The sequence below is a fragment of the Electrophorus electricus genome, chromosome 4 (assembly GCF_041902795.1).
Source record: "Electrophorus electricus isolate QZ-2024a chromosome 4, ASM4190279v1, whole genome shotgun sequence".
NCBI lineage: Eukaryota > Metazoa > Chordata > Actinopteri > Gymnotiformes > Gymnotidae > Electrophorus > Electrophorus electricus.
Window position 1 is genome coordinate 37,629,120 of NC_137500.1, and position 20,178 is coordinate 37,649,297.

Sequence of the window (20,178 nt, forward strand, 5' to 3'; positions counted from 1 at the left end):
GGTAGTTTATATGGTATTTTTATAGAGGGTGAATGTATTTATATTCTTTTATATTTTGTACACATATCTGCTGATTTCCCAGCTCTCAGTGCATTTCCTAAAAAAATAAAAGATTTTAAAAAAGGTTATAATAAAAAATAATTTTGTAAAAGGCCAGATTTGGCTCTATTTAAGGTTTGAGATTTTGACTCAAAAACATCTTTTAAATTTCAACAGGCAGGCTGATGGAAATTTTCTTGGAGGTTCTACGTGTGCTTTTCTGACAGCCCAAAACTATGAAAGGAATTAATACTACAGTGTCACCACAGAGAAGAAATTAGTCATGCTTAGTTGTTCAGCAGCAGTTTTACAGGTATTTATCTGAATCACTTTATCCATCAGTACATACTGGGAAAAAAAAGCTTTGGCATGCTGGAAACTGTTTAATTAATAAATGTACAAAGTGCTTGGGTAAACAAAACACATTTGACAATTTACATTGTTCAAGGGTGGGAAATCCATTTGGAATTAGGGTAATGTATATAGGATTGATGTTTCCAGATAAAGAGAGTGAAGGAGAGCATACAGTGTAAGTGTTAAAGTGATAGATCCCATCCAGCGAAGGGGAACATGATTCTCTCAACACTCTTGGAAATTATATATATCAGCTAAATCAATAACAAGACTGAACTGTTCTAAATCAAGAACAGTTAATTCAACCATCTGGGATTGGGGAGCTCAGCTACTAGAAATTATAACTGCAGCTGCACTTCACTACCACATATTTCAGGACAGATGTCATTTTGTAACCACAAACTCACAACACCACCCTTTAGTTCAGTGGCTAAAGTAATTTTATAAAGCTATTTCATGAACACAAGTGCTCATATATACCTTGCCACTGTTTAACATGCTTTAAAGGCTAAGCTCCAGGTAATATGAAAGTATCAAATACATAAATACAGCGAAAGCTGAGTTTCTAGCTTGTGATTATCAATGGTTGGAAAACATTTTTGTACAAACTCAAAGGACTATGGCTTTGATTTGCCTCGCCCGCTGTCATAAACATCATCCGTGTGACAGATGGTGGACAACAACTCAAGAAGTTGAACTTTAGGTGATGCAAAATTACAAAAAGGTGTGTTGTCTTTGGCTGCAATAATTCAATGTACAGTGGGACCCCCGTGTACCTATAAATCCACAATTATCCAAAAAAAAAAGACCAAATTTGTCTACTTTAAAAGGGCACATCAGAAAGGACCACCCACTCACTCCGTTACCTGTGCTTTAACACAGCTATGGGATGTGGAAAGCCAGGGTCACTTGATCTTAAGACTGCTGCTTTTCCAACAATATGGGCATGTAAAGACACTAAAGAGAAGTGTTTAAGAGCCTCTGTGTGCATGGAAGTAAACCAGGTATGAGCAATTACTTCGCCCATTTTAGTTGACACTAACTAACATTAACTAGCTAGGTTAGTATCTAACTGACTGACTTGCTAAGCTTCATGGCTCAACCCATAATAGGCTAAAACTACTCCACATAGTTGGAATACGGAGATTTGTAGAGTATCTTATGAATATGAATTCGACGTAGACCGCTTTTACAACAATAACGATAACAACATTTCCGTTAAGATACTGCCAAATGCTAATGTACAGAGTTAGCACTAGAAATTCACTGAAGTCAGCCAAGCAGAAGAGCAGGTGATGATAATGTGTACAGTTTAAGGCCAGACACATAACCGAGATGCATATGATTAACCTACCAAAAACATGTTAGACCACTAAAGCAAATGCTAGCTTAGCTAAGACATTAGCAAAAGGGAGCACTGCTAAATAGCTATTAAGTTAGTTAGCTAGATAGATGACAAGCTAGTAAAATGAGAAATATAACCAGTAGCTATAAATAATTGTAATAGATATTATTATGTTGTGTAATACATTTTACTTTTAGGATCATTTCTAAGCGTAATGGCCAACATAAAAGGTTCTTACCAGTCGAAATTTCCAATTGTCAGGTTGTTAATAGGGGCAGCTGCTTCTCTGGCTCAAATCTAAATGATTGAGGGTTTTTCCGTCAGTTTACTTGAATTCGTCATTTTTAAAGAAATGAATGTGTTATTTTCGCTTTAATTCACATATACATTTTTTCAATAGCTAACATAATGTGAAATCTTCAGGGAGGCCCATTAGGTGGTGCTTAGCCTTTAAGGAACAAAACAAACAGCGTACATAATCATTCATTGTTAATATTGTCTTAATACTGATGCAGTAGGGTTACGGATACTTGATAAATGTTTATGCAGCCACTACATGAACCTGTTAAGACTGTGATCACATTAATAGCTGAAATTAAAATAGGGATCAATAAAAATGCAAAGATTCACCACATCCCCCCCTTTGTTACTATATCAGCCATAACACATAATACAGCTTAGGAGACACCATCACCAAAGAAGTCCTCAGAAAGGAGAAGAAGGACCATAGACAGTCCTAGGGCAGAAAGAGCCAAATGCAGATGATGGTGAGTGGACCACACACAGTCCTGGAACATAAAGACTGACCGCACAGACAGCTGGAGGTGATGGGTGGGGGAAAATGGTATTACTTGATTTGTGAAGGGACCATGCCATTTACCAACCCATTGTAAAATGAGGCTAATTTTATTCTTAAGTAAACCATCTCTCAAGAGGACATGACGGAAATATATTTCTGTTTCAGAAGTTATAGGGATACACCACATTCCCACAAAACCCAAGTCCAGCCAAAGTTATCAAAAACATCTGTCGATGTTTGAATGTCTTACAGACATTGCAATCCGCATATTCTTTGAGACACTTCATATTTTCCAACATGTTAACATCAAGTTAACTGTTGTATTATATGTTGTCAGCACTGTGCTTAGCAATGATTTTATTGCAATGTTACATTGTCCGTGGAGACGCCTTCAAGTAAGAATTTCACTGACCTTAGTACACTGCACGGTTTACACATGTAACGGATAGGAGATAAAAGGACCGTAGAATGGCAGGTGACCTTGGGCACTAGGATCCAGTAGCACGGCAGTTAAAAGACGTAGGGTTAAACGCGCTTTCCGTTGTGTTCTTACTTGCTCGCTTTAAGTTCGTAATTTACGGCGTGTTAATCTTTTTTTGTTTGTTTGTTTGTTTCTGGCCTACCTTCTTAAAAGTGGAGGTAAACCCCATCTCGGAGGGTTTGCTGTTGTCTGAACCAGTATCCCAGCCGCTGAATCCAGAGCTAGTAGAAGACCAGTTAAAAGCTTCAGATGGCCAGTGCTGTTACCCTTTCTGATACTGTTTGTTGTTGTTTTGTTTTTACTGGTTGTGGCATCTATTTATTTGTTTACTGACACTGATGTGTCAGTGTGGGTGGAGTGTTTAGTCTCAGGTTACAGTGGATATGCTTTGTATGCTTGGGAACTCTTAAAAGCTGTATTAGCAATATAAAAATGTGTAAGACTTTGGAGATGAAAAATCACAGATAACCCGTTTTTAACACATAGTCCATCTTAATTAAACTGTCTAACAAAGTATTATTTGTTCCACTGCTGCTGTGTCATCTGCCGTTCATTTAATTGAACAAATGGGAAAGGTCTAATTGTTAGTGTTATCCTTTTTTTTATAGGTTGCCCTCATCCCTTGAGAGGGACATAGTCAGATACATTAAGCTTCAATAGGGAAGGAGTAGTATGGAGTGGTATGCTGTTTGGGTTGGTTGGTCAGGTATAGTGGAAACCTCTACAGTGGTCTCTCCCTCTAACACTTGTAATTGGGTCTTTGGTTGATGCTCACACATGTAATAGTAACCTTTCAACTTGAAGTTCCAGTTAATCAAATTCTGATTTGAACAGCACAGTTTCCTCAACATGGTGATCATGGTATCCAGAGAAAAGAGAACAAGCCAGGAAACTTGTCATCACTAACATATTCACTTACCTCCCTCCCTCTGCTGCTTAACATCTGAGAGGAAACCAGCCTGTTGGAACATTAGAGCCTGCATACATAGCCAACGCATTGAACTAGCCATAGGGGCTGCAGCAGTATCAGTGGCCATACACTGCATAGCAAGAGATTTTTTCTGCAAAATAGCAACAACTCCAAAAGGAAAAATACCCCACCCAGTGGTTATGTTGGGTCTCCCAATATCTCTCTTTAGCACTACTGAGAGAGAGAGAGAGAGAGAGAGAGAGAGAGAGAGAGAGAGAGAGAGAGAGAGAGAGAGACAGACAGAGTTACAGTTACAGTCCATATGTTTCTTCTTGAAAGTCTTACAACTTTAAAATTCACTAGAAAATAGACTGAGATGAGTGGAAAAGCCACTACAGAGCAAAGGGTTATGATTCAAACAAAGCCCCGAGGGTATGGTATTACAATGGAAACCACACACCATCTCCAGCTGGTGTGGCTGCCTGCCTCTTTGAGATCTGCACTCTGCTTTGTTCAATGACTGGAGGAGAAATACAGGGAGCTGTGAATTTTTACAACACGATTTTTTACAACGAAAGAAGCGAGATGGAGTTCAGAAAAAGAACATTTAGCAAGGCTTTTAAAACTTGGTGGTTTGCTTTAGAACCAAAGCTCAAGTGTGATTGGACTGCGTAGCAGAGGTGCTAATGTGATGCAGATGTTGATGTGATTCATTTCAAGCAGTTCGGTCAGTTTCCCCGATAGCTCATGCATGGACCTCCGCCTGCCTGTGAAACACACCGGACATTACTGAGTTTTTCCATCAAAAAATCTCTATCTATCTCTCTTGCTCTCTCTCTCTCAGGATACATATCTTCAAGTAATATTGCAGGACTGACACCTGCATAAAATCCCTTCCTTTCACTTTGGAGTTAAATATTGAAATCCGAGCTACTCAGTGACTGATAACTGAAGGTCTAACGTTTTATCACACAATTACAATTAGTTTGAAGCGTAAACTGTAGCTAAAATCTAAATGGGTTAATTTTGCATTGCATTCAGTGTTACTTCTGTCCTTCATAGTGACAGAGTGATAACGGCATTAAGGGCGATTAACTGAATTAAATTGTGGGACTTTCAAAATACTTCTTTAAGTGTAAATTGTATGCCAGTTACAACGGTTCGTCTCTGGTTACAAACCAAACACACCCCTAGTTAGCTATCTGCAAAGCAGCATTTATTTTGCATGCCGCAAGAAGTGAATACAAGTTAGCTAGGCTAGCTAGTTATCTGTTTAATTGCTTCAGTGATGGCTGAATCTCAGTGAGTTCTCGTGTAAACATCTATGTGTTTTGATCTTCGTATTTTAGTAACCGTGTCAAAATAAACATTGATATTACATTAGGTTACATTTAAGATAGCTAAGTTAACTAACCCAGCTAGATAACGCCAACCTTACCTAGCTAGCTCTGTTTACGACACATTTTCAAGATGTCTTTAGTTTAGCAGCTAGCTAGCTAGGAAGGTTTAAAATGTTATTAATATAAAAGCATTGACTGCAAATCTACTGAGGGTGAATTGGGCAACTCGTAAGCAGGTCAAGCTTAAGCAGTAAGTTAGCTAACGTCTAGTTAGCGTTAGCTAGGTTAACCTACTGTAAAGCCATATAGATAACCTAGTTTTGCTACCGACGGTAATGAACAAAGCTAGGTTAGCTAGCCAGCTAGTTCTAAATGTAATATATTTGTTGTACTTTGCTGGCGAAACGCATTCACTTTGCATATTCGTTGCAGATGAATACATGGCTAGCTTTAGCTGTGTTACCGTTTATCTGATGTGATGCGTGATTACTCACTAGTTAGCTGGGTTAGGTTAGCTAGCGTTTGCGAAGTGTCATTCATGTTTTCTCTTTGCGCTTTAAGTTTAGGTTTGGCATATCAGCATGTCCCCCCTGACAAAACACCAGTTCAGGTGCTTCACGAGTATGGGACTAAAACCGGCAGCCAACCGGCGTACACCGTCGAGCGGGCGGACGGAGAGGCGCATCAGCCGTCGTTCGTGCTCAGGGTTACGGTCGGAGACATCACCTGTACAGGTGTGGGACCCCCTGAGCTGTTGTATCTGTCAGCTGGAGCTGTTTTCTATGAGCTCCAGCTGTATGTAATAGTTTTGTTAAGTGCTATATCACGCTGTGATGAAACCAATATCTATATTTCTGTGCATGAGTTCACATTGCTTACAGTATCTCTCTTTTCCCCATGTAGGGCAGGGGACCAGTAAAAAAGCTGCCAAACATGAGGCTGCAGAAGCTGCGTTGAAACTACTGCAGTTAAACGCTGAAAATAGGCAAGTACATGATGCCCTAGGTCATTTATATGACATTCTACTCTATTCTATTCTAATGTCATATTCTATTATAATGTCATACATGTTTCAGTATGGCTTCATCTTGCTTATGCCAATGTCTTCCAAAGCCCTCCGGATCAGAGGCTTGAAAATGGTGGCGGATCTGACTCGAACGACCAGCGTAATCCTGTGGGAGTACTGCAGGTGCATTGCTGTGCTTTTATAAACACAGTACTTACCTATACTTGATTACTTGTGACTTTACTGTGCTTTCATGTTTGTTTTTTAGGTTATGTGTGGTGAGTATATGCGAAACCAGATATAATCCAGCATCCTACCCTGTGCATTATCTGTTCCCTAGGAGCTAGCAATGCGGAGAGCTTGGCGTCTGCCAGAATATGTAGTATGTATGGAAGCAGGTCCAGATCATAAGAAAGAATTCACAGTTATCTGCAGATTAGAGACACTCACTGAGACAGGTATGCGGCCTCTGCTTGGCACTCCAATTTGCTCTTTTCTTAAGGCTGTCCCACAGGTGTCAGACAGTCCAACAGGGCGGTGAAATCAGGCAGCCATGCATTAAATCTGTATCATCATATAATGGTTTGTAATATTAAGATCTATGATGAACTGTGTTATCAGGTATAGGGAATTCTAAAAAGAATGCGAAGAAAGTAGCAGCAGAAAAAATGTTGGAAAAGCTACAAAGTCTCTCAGGGTCTCCAGAGATTACGTGGGTAAGACTTGCGATTATCAAAGCCTGCTGTTTAACTCACTGCTAAAGCATGAAGATATGACTGTCGGTTCTCTCTACTTCTTCCCAGAATCCAAAGCCGCGTGTGTACCTGGAGAGTTTGAGGAGCTCAAAGCTGGAGAAGATTTCTTTACTGAGGAGGAACCCCCTCAGTATCCCAAACACAGACTATGTGCAGATGATTCTGGAACTCTCTGAGGAACACGGCTTTGAGGTCACATACTTTGACATTGGTAAGCCTGTGTTTCTCTGAAAGCACTATTTCATCAAGATCACACGCTATACTGTAAAAATACAACAGCTCTGTATAAATACTGTTGTGTATAGATGACTGACATTTAGAGAAAATGGCAAGATACATGGATTTAGTTGCATAGTCACTGACTTTCTGGTATACATGGTGATCTTCTACACACATATGACTTTACACCTTTATAAATCCACCACCCCCAAGGAGTATATGATTACATTTTAAGGCTTGTAGACAATGTGTCATTCTTGCCATATTCTTGTAGACAGCCTCTGCCTTGTTAGAAACATGCACTGCAAGACGACCAGAAAACATACTAAAAGTGTGGTAGTTACTCGTGTCCTGAGCTGCGCGCTGGTGTTTTGCAGATGAGCTTACGGTAAATGGGCAGTACCAGTGTTTGGCGGAGCTCTCAACCACACCGCTCACTGTGTGTCACGGCACGGGAATCTCCTGCAGCAATGCACACAACGATGCAGCTCACAATGCCCTGCAGTACATCAGGATCATGACCGCCACCAAATAAACAGTACAGAAACTGTGAGAATGAGAGACAGCGCTGAATTAGAGGTGAGATGGAGACACATTTACTGGGGCTATGAAGTATAGTAGGTCTTTAATGATGGGATGTTTTATGAACTTGAGTTGTTACCAACAGCACTCAAATGCTTTTATAAAGGCTTTATGCAACTGGATTCAGTAGTTACTGAATTCATGTAAGAAATATTTTAAGTGAGCTGCTACCAAACTGAAGTAATTAATTGAGTGCTGCCAGTTAGATCTGTATGGTTTGTGTGACATTTACCATAGAAAATGTTCACAAAATAAAGATTTGTGTGTACATATATCCATCCACTCAGTATAGCAGTCTAAGGGATTCTCAAAGATGAATAAATTATTTTATATGTAGCCCAGATTTCACTTTGTTGGTTAGAACTTCGACAGTAGCTAACACCATCCACTACCTGCTAGCATCGTAGAAATGGAACACTATGAACATCCTTTGCTATTCAAGACTTTAGCAGTTTGGACAATCGTTCCCAATTCCCACCAACAGAGAGTCATTTCACCTGATGGAAATGTTCATAATATTAAAAATCTACAGAAGAAGTAGGCAGTCCTGTCCATCAGGGGGTTACTTACTTGTTTAATAGGCCAGTGTGAGTCATCAAGCAGCCGATTAGTTGTACTGAGTGAGCTACTGTTTGGTTATACCAAGCACCCAAGTCTTTTTGAATGAAAAAAATTAGGGGATTTTATGTGACGTCAAGGATTTATTTTATTATTTGTTTTGTGATGTGTAACATGTGACTTGGATTTGATTCATTTTAAGTATATTTTTTATGTGTATTTATTTTTCAGCATATTCATGATGTAATAATAAAACCAAATAAGTAATCTTTATTTTTGTAGTGCAAGTCACAATTATACATATCCACTGGCATTTACAAATTAAACTAATTTGCAACTGCGTATGCAACTGTCATATCCCACCTCAGCATGTAGATGTATGTTGTATATGCTTAGATATTTAAACTCTTCAAATTAAATTTAAATAAAAGCTAAATATGCTGACTGTATCATCGTGTGTTTTACCTGTCTTATATTGGTATAGGGTCACTTGCTAAAGTGATGGCTTTGAATGTTGGAAAGTTCCTCCCTTGATGCACCATCTGCTCAATTCCTCCTGAAAAGTCGGTTTTAGCTCTCCATAACTTATTCAGGAACAGGAAGGCATCCCACTGCATAAAGTGAGCGCCATGACAGTAATAGACATCCCTTGCAATTACTTGTATTTCAGAACTACTACATTAAACTGCAAGACAAACCTCAAAGGTCTTCAAGTTTCTTGTGATGCCCATAAAACTAAGGGCCTTTAAAATAAATTGTTAGCTCAAATTGAATACTTTTGAAATGGCTTTGAAAAGGTCAGCTCTTCAAACAGTCCTAACCATCCACGTAATTTGTTTTAATATTACTAATATTTGAAGCTATGTGGTACATCTATTTGCTAAGCTTTTTTCACATCGCTCAAGGTTTAGCTGTTACAACTATGAGTAATATAATCTCTTGGCATAAGGGTGGTATCACTCATCTCGTAGGGTTTTAAAAAAACTGTATATCATAACTGTACTGGGTATTTTCCCCCACATATGCCTTGAGAGAGCAGATGGAGCATGGCAGTATAATACACTTTTGCCAAAAAAAAAAAAAGGTAATAATATTAGTCTTAAACCCTGAAAGTGCATCACATTTTTAAAATAAAATACCACAGTAGTGCAATTACTTCTGCAAATGCATATAGCCTCATTTTATAATTAGTATTGTAATGGTGGAACAGGGGGGTGTTTATACGCTTTGTGTTATATAAATAAATGAATATGCTCTTGGTGTTCTTGATTCAGTTGTGTTTTGCTTGTGTTGTGGTAATTTAAAATAAAAGGTTTCACTGGTCAGGCGATTCAGAACATTAAGTATTAAGTCTTCTTCGTAGGTCATGTGTGTTAATCAGGGCAGTGATGCAGGAACATGGCAGAGTGGAGCCATTCCCACTCTAGTGGAACTGCCTTCAACTAAAGTCAGAGAAAAACAGGATTACTACAAGCTATAGGAAAGTGTAAGTAATTATACACAACTACTAACAATCTTAAAACATTTTAAAATCAAGTAGCAATGTTACTTTTGTTTGTGTGTTATGTGTCAGAAAGAAGAATGCGGGACCACATTGTGATTTCCAGGAGTTTGGTATATTAGAACAAGCACTAGGTAGCAGCTGTGTACAGTGATCATGGAGGGGGAGATATGTAATTGTACAATTGCACTTCTTCAGAAGAAACCCACTGTAAAATGGATTCATTTAGTCAGACAGCACCACATACGGTGGCTTGGAGTTTGTCGGTCTGGAGGTAAGAGAAACAAAATCAACAAAACAAGTAGAACAGACTAGAAAGGAAACTGCGTTATAAGGCATCAGCAATGTTGACTGGCAGGTTATATCATGTATACATGCAGGTAGGAAAGCAGGTCAACTAGTCCGAGTTCTACGTGGAATCTTCTTTGGAACTACAGGACGACAGGAACATTCAGATGTGTTGCTCTCTTCTCTCTCTGAGCCAGACATATACAATTCATGGTAAAATGTCCATTACAAACAGCTGCACCAAGACGATTTTGTTAGTAAGTTGACCGCATTGTTTTATTTGTTAAAAGATTCTAGATACATATTACCATATCAAACAAAGCAGGGCTCAGCTATGATGTGCCTCAAGTGGGCAGAACAGAGAGGAGAAAACAATGACAGTTATCTGCTCCTGCCGTCCAACGCGTCTCTCGAGTGTGCCTGGCAGATCTCGTACAATCCAAGTCGGGAACCCGTTTGGACGTCGACGGCACGTGAAGACTCCAATCCACATTATGAAGCGACGTAGCCAACATTCCACAGCATACAGCTGCTGCTGTGTGTGGGAGGGGCCAGGTGCACTGGTCTGTGTGTGGGAGGGGCCAGGTGCACTGGTCTGCAGCACACAAGGTGTGTTTGCAGAACTCTCCGTTAATGTGATTATAGATGCTTTAAGGCACAGCAAGAGGGACTGATACAATGGGATCTGAATCTGAGAGAGAGAGGTTCAGAGATATGTAACCAACTATATTACCAAGTACAATGTATTGTTTTAAACTACCATCAGCTTTTTCAATAATCTACTTACATGACATTCTAAGAGAATATTTTTTGTGCCATATAATCAAAAATCTAAAATAAATGGGTGACTTTGTCTCCTGTGATGCTTGTTTACAAGACAAAGTATAGCATGTAAGTCCAGTAATATCAACAATATCAAGAAAAGGATCAGTTCCAATGAATACCACTGTACTGATGCAACTGAGCCTGCATGTACAACCTGTTTGTTTTATAACCAAAGTGTCTGAAACTTGAATAATATTTTGTTTTAAAAACAATTTTTAAGACCAAAGTTCAAATTTTGGTTAAGAGATCATGAGCTTAGCTCTTTCGGCTAAAGGAGAACAACGAAAATACATCCAAATAAACACTGGGCATTTTATGTTCAAAAAACTCCTCTTTGGTCAGAAGCAGGAACAAGATTAAAAACGGTGCCCAAAACATCACTTATCTTGTTTAAACCGACTGTCTGAACAGTGGTGTTGAGGTTTCCGAGACCTGGGCCATATTTATTAAAGACCTTAGACTAGGACTAATGATCCAGGAACAGGTTTTCACTGACCCATTCATTAAGACATAAAAGTTAAAAGCTGGTTTAGGATCGGAACGCTTATTTTGAAAAACATGACAAAATTCAGGGCCTCGTCGTTATACACGGTATGAGCAGTACCACTAGCTGGTCAGCAGGTGTCACTGTTGCAGTAGTTATAACGCAGCTGAGTTACTGGTCATTCTGAGCAGCGCTTCATTTACGCAGCGTAGCAAAGACGTCCTGAATGGCAAATACAACAGCCCAAAAGTTTACATTCCATTACACTCCAGTAACAACTGCTGAAGACGAAACTAACAAACAAAAAACTAAATTATGTGCGGCATTGAGTGTATTCATAGGCGTGTGGAGCTTGTGTTTTCTGGAATAAAAATAATGTCCTGGGGAATAAATGACATATTATTCTCTCATGTGAGCAGTGTGCATGGTGTGCCACCTGGAACATGGCTTCAGGCTATATCCCTATAGGAGATAAAACGATTCAATTTTAATTTCCAATGAGCTTCCAATGAGCTATAGGGCCTTAATGGAATGTTCCAATATTTTTTGTTTGTTTGTTTTTTAAACATATCCTTGGCACATTACACAGTGTTTTAAAACAGTGCTTTTCTATGCTGTTCTTTTGGTTAAATGTGTGATTCTAAAGTACAATTCAGTGCAAAAATGACCTCTTATAAGCTTCCATAGGACCTCGGAGACAGCAAAATATCTCATGCAATATTCCTCTTCAGCTGCAACACTCCCCCTAATTCCATCTCATGGTAAGAAGCGACAAGGAATAAAATGCAGGTAATCTTATAACATGCCTGGGTCCGTTTTATTGGGGTTTTAAAAACATTTATGTTGCTGGTCTTCAAAAGATTTTGCAGAAGTGCATCATGTACATCATAATTGGTACATCACTGAATATACATAGCATGACTTCAAGATCTATCTTCTTGGATGACTTCTAAATCTCCTCCCTCTCAGCCATTGGAAAGGTAACTGAAGCTACTGCAGAAAAAATCACACTAACAGGCAAAAAACAATTGTAAATAAAAACAAAATCTGGAGCGAACTGTTATAAAATAATTCTTCACAGTAAACTGAGGATGTGATGTTTGAATTGATTTATGCTTGTAGCAGTATAAGATTTCAACTTGCTTTAGAATCACACATTTCAAACACAAACATTGTTTTGCTTTAATCCCATTCTACCAAATACCAAACCTCCAAAATGACACCAAGCACCACATCCTTTTACACTGCTGCAACAGAGGCAGGGCAGCACACTCAGAGAATAGTGCTAACTGCCTTCATCAGCAAGTGCAAACACACAGACATCCGCAATTGGCTAGCGCCACAGTGATTGACAGGGGGCAGAGTAATACCATCCCTCCCACACAGAGAACAGTGCCAGCTTGGACTCTTGCCCATGGATGGCCGTGGCAACATCGGGGCTCAAGCCAGCAAACTCCCAATGACGGAGCCAACGCTTTAGTGCTGCGCCACTCAGAAGCCAGCAACACTGCTTTAAAAGCCTGTTAAACATGCAGTTTTTAATGTTAGAATTTTCTTTTAAACTGTACATCAATCTTTGATTTATGGTAGCCTACAAATTGTTGGATAGGCTTTGATAGTACAGCTATTCAAAGCAGGGTTGGCTAAAACACTAGTCTATAAACTAAACCGACCGTCTGCCAAATCTGTGAGAGCGCTTTTAAAAGTATACGTGTACACATTTTTATGAATGGATTATGAAACTTAAAAAATATGGTTCCCAATCAGTGAACTAAGACAGCTTCACTGGGGAGAGTTCCATTCCTCATCCTTAAGGAGGGCAGAAAACCAACAGATAAAGCTGAAGAGATAGGCATGGGGTCCCCACAGGGTCCGGCAGGCGTGAATCCACCCTGCTGTGTGGGCTGACCTGCTGACCCAACACTGGTCACGAGGTCTTCAGCGCTAAAGATCTCCAAAGAGGCCATCATGTTTCAAAACTACAAATGATGTGCTGACAAGTCATTATAGCATATGCCAGTGAAAACCGCCATCTAAGCATGCAGGATATTCTGTAGGTACTGTATGTGGGACCAAGAGATAACTCGCACGCTCGGTCCGAATCAGAGAGCACGTGAAGAAATCGGACGTTAAAGTGGGCTGTTAAGAAGCAGCTTCTTAAGGCAAGGACGTTAACAGAAGGCCCAGCCACCTTCATTAGGTCGCCATGACCATGAGCATGTTCTGCATGTTTCTATGGTGACCGGACAGGGAAGGGATGTTCGGCAGCAGGGGACGTGTTTCTGGGTGCGCAGCGGGGTGCAGAGCCTGCCTTCGCTTAGCGATCGCTGCGTCCTGCGCTTGGAGCCGCCGGCGGGGTCCCACCCCCCGCGCCACGGCAAGCAGTATTGTGCATAGGTTAAGCTCCTGTAGTCTGTAGCAGTGGTGTGATATGTTTGTGACGGGTGCTGGGATGCTACCACAGTTGAGGGTTCTCCAGTTTGAGGAAGCCTGGGTCCTTGCGCATTTCCCAGTACGTGCTGTTAGACACCCACCGCTCTCTTTCACTCACGTCCACAACTTTCCTGGAAACAGAAGCATGCAATTCCATAAAGTAAACGCTAAGCAGAGCGGAGAAGGGAGCGAGGTCCCTTGTAGTGAGGGGCTAAAGAACATGCGGTGGTCTAAACCAGTGCTTCTCAGCCCAGCTCCTGGGACCCACCGGCCAGTCCACATTTTTGTTATATTCCAGTTGCAGCCCAGCACTCTTGAAACAACGGCATTAAAAAAATAATAATCACCTGTTGCAGGTGTACTGTGAGCTGGGTGAGAGCACAAATGTGGACCGTCTGCGGCACGCCAAGGACTGGGTTTTTAACCTCTATGTTTTAACCTTTTTTGAAGCTGAGTCTACAGATACAGATATAATAACTACATAATAATGTATAATAACAACAAAACATCATATTATTAAATCATCACAGTATATAATATCCTTATGTATTAGAATAACAACATACACGTATCGATGACACCTGTGATATTTGGTGTGTTATTCCCTTTACAGTGTAAGCTCAGAAAACGCCCCTACAGGATAGAACACACTGTTCGCACTTGGAGACACGTTTTACATTAAAGATGAGCTCTAATTACACTGTAAGTGGTGGGGGCGGGGCTTCCCTTAAATACTTTCTTTTGGTCATCAATAGGCTAAATCTGAGTACAGAAAGCCAGATCACATCAAAGCAGACAGACGAGAAGAGAAGAGACTGACTTGAAAAAGCGCGGCTGGTGTTTGATGTTGCTCTCATCCTGCCATTTCCTCCTGGCCCTTTGGAGATCTTCGATCCTCTGTTTCTCAGCTGCTGCTAGCTCCAGCTTTCCCTCTTCCAGATACCTGGAGTTGGGTGTTAAATCAAAATTTTAAAAATGTCTTTCAAAGGCTACATATATATATATATTTATGCACCCAAACAAGTGTGATATGAAACACACATTTAAATGGAACTGGAATACTAGTAGAAGTTGTGGTAGTAGAAGTTGAAGGTGGCAGAAGTATTATGTCTCTTTGCTCTAGGAGTGGAATGCAACTCTGACTGCAGAAAGGAACCTTTGTGTGTGTTCATGTAGGGGTGTGTGTGTGTGTACGTGCACATGTGTGTACATGTGTACATTAGTACACAGTTCAGTCAGAATCAAGGTCTGTAAGTATAAGTGTGCGCGTGTGGGTGTTTGTGTGTGCGCACATGCCCATACATATGTGTATTAGTGCATGGTTCAGTCAGAAAGGCTACTGTAAGTGTGTGTGCTTGCACTTGTGCGTATTAGTGCATGGGCTTCAGAATGGGCTTCTGTAAGCGTGTGTGTGTGTGTGTGTGTATTAGTGCATGCTCAGGAGACTTCTGTAAGTGTGTGTGTATGTGTGTGTACCTCTGATCTGGTCTAAAACGAGCATCTGTAGGTGGGAGCAGCTCGCTCATCTCAGGACAAAGTTCATTCAGTTCAATGGCGAACCTGGTGAAGCCATAGTACAGCTCATAGTCTGTAGGCATGGAACCTGCGAGGACACATCACACACCACACACTGCCAATCGAAGCACAGGCTCGTGATTTATCTGACTACACAGAAAGAGTTCAAACGCCAATACAAGCCACGTTTGATACGGACTTTACTGGTCATTAGACACTACTGGGCACTGATATATTTATTTCTGTTCAGGAGCAGCTCCTCTGGTACCTGGTCTCCAGATGCACTTAGCAGAGGGTGGGACTCCACAGTAAACACCTTCGTGCCATTTCCCGAAAAGCCGATGAACCACCTTCCCTTCTTGGTCCATCACAAAGCCTTGCACCTCATTGACATTCGAGCTCCAGTAGTTACCCTGCACGCACACACACGCACACACACACGCACACACACGCACACGCACACGCACGCGCACGCACACGCACGCGCACGCGCACGCGCACGCACACGCACGCACACGCACACGCACACGCACACGCACACGCACACACACACACGCACACACACACACACACACACACACACACACACACACACACACACATACATACACACAAGCAAAAGGAAGAAAAGGAAGCATAACATGAGAAAAAAGAGAGCAGGAGAACAGAGGGTGTTGGGTGGTTTAATACCTTGATGAAGGTCAGTTTGCAGATGCAGGTGCTGCTCTTAGTGTTTCTGATCGTAATCTCCCCATAGTGTTCAATCCACCTCCTCCCGCTCAGAATGTTGTGTACACACGTGGTCACCTTATTCCACTCGTAGTGGTCACCATAACTACAGACAAACAACACACACACACACAGGTCTTAGGTGAGCTGAGAAAAAAATAAAATCCAACACTAGGTTGAACACAGATTTTTCACACACACTTACACACACACACACACACACACACACACACACACACACACACACACACACACACACACACACACTAAAAAACACACATGAAGCTCCTTCAATATTCTTGGGAATTCCCTACCTGGGAAGCATGACATTTATTGTGCCGATGGGGAGAATCTCCATAGACTTTCCCCAGAACTTATTCTTCCATCTGACATCTGACGCAGGATTAGAAAAATACACATACACACACACACAAAATAAGCACATTGGTGGAGAAAGTAATATCCAGACACTCATGTTAAGGCAGAGTCTACTGCTAAGAGCACGGCTGGCAGATTCGGTGACTGCTTTTGTGTGGGGTTTAATGTCAATTACAATCTTAAAGTCAGGCAGAAGCAGGACAAGTGTATGGACAGTGGACGAATGATCACTATAAAAGCAGTTCTGAGCTCGTATTGAAGCCTGCCATATGAATGAGTCACATGTTCAGTGAAAGGTCTCACCTTGCGAGAAGGTGAAGGTCTTAGACTCACAGTGGCAGGCAGAAACTGGGGGATGGTGGCTCACCTGGGCAGAAGCGGATAGAGACACACATAGATGGCTGAGTAGGATGTCTTCAAATGTCTTTATATCATTTATGTAATGAAAAATGTAAATAGGTTTAGCAGTATTTATCAGTAGATGTTTATGTTTTTTCCCCATGGTTTTGGATTGTTTAGCATTGCTATGCAGTAGAAATGACCAACCACTAGGGGGAGATGTACCAGCGCACCGTTACAATTGACCTCCATCACCCCTCACCTCTCTTCCTCCCTGGTTTTTTCTTCTTCTACTCATTCCCTCATAACAGGAAAATGGTAAAAAGGCAACAGGAGGCACCTTGCTCTGGTTACTCTGGTAACACAGCCAGCTTCTCTGCACCCTGGATCCACCATAATCAACAGTGCGCTAACTGCACAGTCCCTATAGAAACTGCACCGGGATACAGTCGGCCTTGTCATTTAAAAACTGCCGAAGAAAACAACTAATTAACCACAAAATGTACCCGTCGCTGATGCATGAAAACAGAACAACATTAAGCCCACAAATAAATTTTGAGAAAAAGCTTACTCAAGTTAATAGCTTGAACACTTTTATACTCATTTAACATAACCCAAATTAAATGAATTAAATCTTATGTTTCAATTAAAAATATTACTGGGTACCTCGGTTTTGAAAAAATATATGTAATCATAATGATTTGGAGACTTACTGTAATTATAATTTTGTGATAAACAGTGCTGAATATGAATATTTGTCGACATAATCAGTGTGTAATCAGGATGCGCAGTATAAATGGTGACATACAGTTGTTTCATCCAGTTGAAATTTAAGGGGCCAATCAGACAAATCAGGGAACACCAGTTATAATCAATCAATCTAAGAGATTACACATTTGGGTCAAATTTCTCAGTGATAGCAGTATTTTTCATACCCACTACCTACACCCCAAACACACACACACACACACACACACACACACACACACACACACACACACACACACACACACACAGAGAACTCTGCTGACAAAGACCTTTACACAGCCATACAGAGGAGATTCTCTGCCAGATGACAAGCATTTTTTATGGCTTTGCAAAAAAAATGTATGTGGTTCCACGGGCCTACACACACACACACACACACACACACACACACACACACAAACACACACACACACACACTCTCACACACACACACTCTCACACACACACACACACACACACACACACACACACATACCGTAATGCGTAACAAGAGCAGAGCGGTTCTAGATCGCTGAAGGGCACTGGCACAACCCACCTCCTCTGACTCACTCACATTTAAAGCACACCAAGGCTGAAATGAAAACCCAAGTAGCAAAAAACCCCAAAACAAAACCAAAACTCAGGAAAAAGGCCCGGATGACTCCGTGCATCAGTATCAGGTCTATCAAAAATGTATCTATGTCATCCATAAAGTTTCTTGCAATGTTCATATACTATATAATGTAAATAAAGGCAGTTCATGGACATGCTACTCTGGGCTAAAAATTAAAAAGCAAACCAATATTATTAGAGCTCAGTAGTATCAAGAAAAGTTTTTTTCGTCACAACAAAACATCCAAATTAGAACTGAACTTTGACCTCAGAATTAAACATCATATCAAACCTGTAAATGTGTCTATTGTTATAGTCGTACTACACACTAAACCACTTTTTCAAGCAAATTCACTGTCAATAAAATCATCAGTGTTTGCCAGAGATGTGGCGTGTTCCTTTCATCTTGATCCTTTGCGTGAGGTGGTCAAGACAGCTGTCACAATTAGCTATCATAACACACAAACAGTGATGTGGACACTGTCACCAACCAATAGGTGAGCTCGCTCCTGCGTCAAACAGGAAGCAGCACAGTGGCTACAGGAACTTATGGAGGAGACTCCTGGCTGTGTTCTCAGAACAAGCCGCCACACACACAAAAGGAAGGCTGTTGCCAAAAGCTGCTTCTGCTCTATTGTTCAAGTTTCTGTTCTTGTAAATTTATAACAGGATCATAATGGGAAATCATTTCAAAAGGAATCTAGTTGCATTCCTGCAAATACTCTATGACTAAAAGCTCTGTGACTAATGACGCATTGTCCTTAGATGTGATGCGGTGTCAGACTTTTTCTTTCTCAGAGGTCTTTTCAAAGTCTTTAAGTGTATTTTTAGCAGTAGTGCGGTAATTCAGCCACCAATAAGCAGCTCGCTGTGTGTGAAGTGGGCCTACCTGTTCGGAGTAGAAGCAGAAGCCCTTGTCCTCGCGGATGCATTCGTACGTCTCGCCCAGGATGGGGTTAAAGGGCTTGCTGCCCGCGCGGTAGTAGGTGGAGGAGTACCCTGAGACAGCAAACGCAGCTACCAGCGCCTGCAGGCAGGAGACACACACCCATCAGTGAAGGGCTCCAGTGGTGGCAGGAGCTCTTGGCTGAATGAGGATAAAGAACATTTTACTCCCTACGCGATAACCACGTCGCGTCACATCGCATGCGATACGTCCCCATAATCGTGACCTTTTATAAAGCACTGATTAAGTAGACCCTAAACACGCGCTAGATCTATTTTTGCTGCATGTTGCGTACAGCAAACCAGTTTCTACCCAGAAATGGTACAAAGTAAAATTAAGCAAGTTGTTTTTCTTAATGTTTTACTGTTCATCAGTAATTGGCCTTTTCAAAGCAAAAACTATGACAAAACTATGGTTAGATTAAACCATGCGGATAAAAGCACAGTCATCATAAATACGCTGTTAACAGATATTTTATTGCCACGGCAGTACTGTGAAGTTCTTCTCCATTCCTGAATATTTCTCAGTGAATCCCAGAACACGCTGATCACCATGGTGAGTCACAGTCAGTGTGAAATGGCAGGGTTTAGCCGTAACATGCTGCGCTCTTCGTATCACTTCTGGAGTACAATGGGCTTAAGAATGAAGGCATCAGTAGAAAGAAAAGTATTTTAAAAAGCAAAGGATCTCTGTGCCCATTGGAGGGTGAGTCTCTGAGGAAGGATGAAGTCGATCGGCGATGCCCAAGCTAGAATGCTGGTGGGTTTCGCATGTGAATTTTCAGGCTTGGGGGAGATGTCGCTTTAAAGGATTGGACGAGGTGGTGGAATGAGACTACGCTGAAATGAACCTAAAAGGACTTAATGAGGCCAAAGACAGCATGGGGAGTTTGACCTTCCACTGAACACACCCACCCACACACCCACACACACATACCCACACACACACACATACCCACACACACACACACACCCACACACACACCCACACACA

At 41.1% G+C, this 20,178-nt stretch overlaps 2 protein-coding genes across 12 annotated transcripts in view; one reads left to right on the forward strand and one right to left on the reverse strand.

Annotated features, from left to right (window-relative positions):
• The first annotated feature begins 5,033 nt into the window (after window positions 1-5,033).
• prkra (protein kinase, interferon-inducible double stranded RNA dependent activator) lies at window positions 5,034-8,837 on the forward strand. Of its 2 annotated transcripts, XM_027018025.3 has the most exons (8): window positions 5,042-5,230; window positions 5,830-6,002; window positions 6,172-6,253; window positions 6,382-6,457; window positions 6,615-6,732; window positions 6,896-6,990; window positions 7,078-7,240; window positions 7,626-8,837. In XM_027018025.3, the coding sequence occupies exons 1-8, from the start codon at window positions 5,217-5,219 to the stop codon at window positions 7,781-7,783; spliced, it is 879 nt and encodes a 292-aa protein (XP_026873826.1). In that variant the 5' UTR covers window positions 5,042-5,216; the 3' UTR covers window positions 7,784-8,837. The 2 variants fall into 2 exon arrangements, with proteins under 2 accessions (XP_081569766.1, XP_026873826.1); XM_081713640.1 differs by lacking the exons at window positions 6,615-6,732; window positions 6,896-6,990 and having other exon boundaries at window positions 5,034-5,230.
• A 154-nt stretch (window positions 8,838-8,991) lies between these two features.
• Window positions 8,992-20,178, reverse strand: part of osbpl6 (oxysterol binding protein-like 6) — a 44,438-nt gene continuing 33,251 nt past the window's right edge. For 6 of the 10 annotated variants that reach the window (XM_081713631.1, XM_081713633.1, XM_081713632.1 and 3 more), the window contains 9 exons: window positions 19,129-19,266; window positions 16,845-16,908; window positions 16,478-16,556; window positions 16,125-16,269; window positions 15,703-15,847; window positions 15,396-15,522; window positions 14,740-14,862; window positions 13,949-14,050; window positions 9,983-10,868 (listed from right to left, as the gene is read on the reverse strand). In XM_081713631.1, the coding sequence (XP_081569757.1) occupies window positions 10,817-10,868; window positions 13,949-14,050; window positions 14,740-14,862; window positions 15,396-15,522; window positions 15,703-15,847; window positions 16,125-16,269; window positions 16,478-16,556; window positions 16,845-16,908; window positions 19,129-19,266 (975 nt within the window). In that variant the 3' untranslated portion in view covers window positions 9,983-10,816. Of the gene's footprint in view, window positions 9,831-9,982; window positions 14,051-14,739; window positions 14,863-15,395; window positions 15,523-15,702; window positions 15,848-16,124; window positions 16,270-16,477; window positions 16,557-16,844; window positions 16,909-19,128; window positions 19,267-20,178 lie in introns of those variants that run through there. The other 4 variants (XM_081713636.1, XM_035535849.2, XM_081713639.1 and 1 more) reach the window with 2 other exon arrangements.

What these genes read in the sequence shown, in the direction of transcription:
- prkra (XM_027018025.3), top strand. An exon ending in CAGTTAAACGCTGAAAATAG is followed by an intron (nt 6,254 to 6,381) that starts GCAAGTACATGA and finishes TGTCTTCCAAAG; the next exon opens with CCCTCCGGATCAGAGGCTTG. An exon ending in GGTCTCCAGAGATTACGTGG is followed by an intron (nt 6,991 to 7,077) that starts GTAAGACTTGCG and finishes ACTTCTTCCCAG; the next exon opens with AATCCAAAGCCGCGTGTGTA.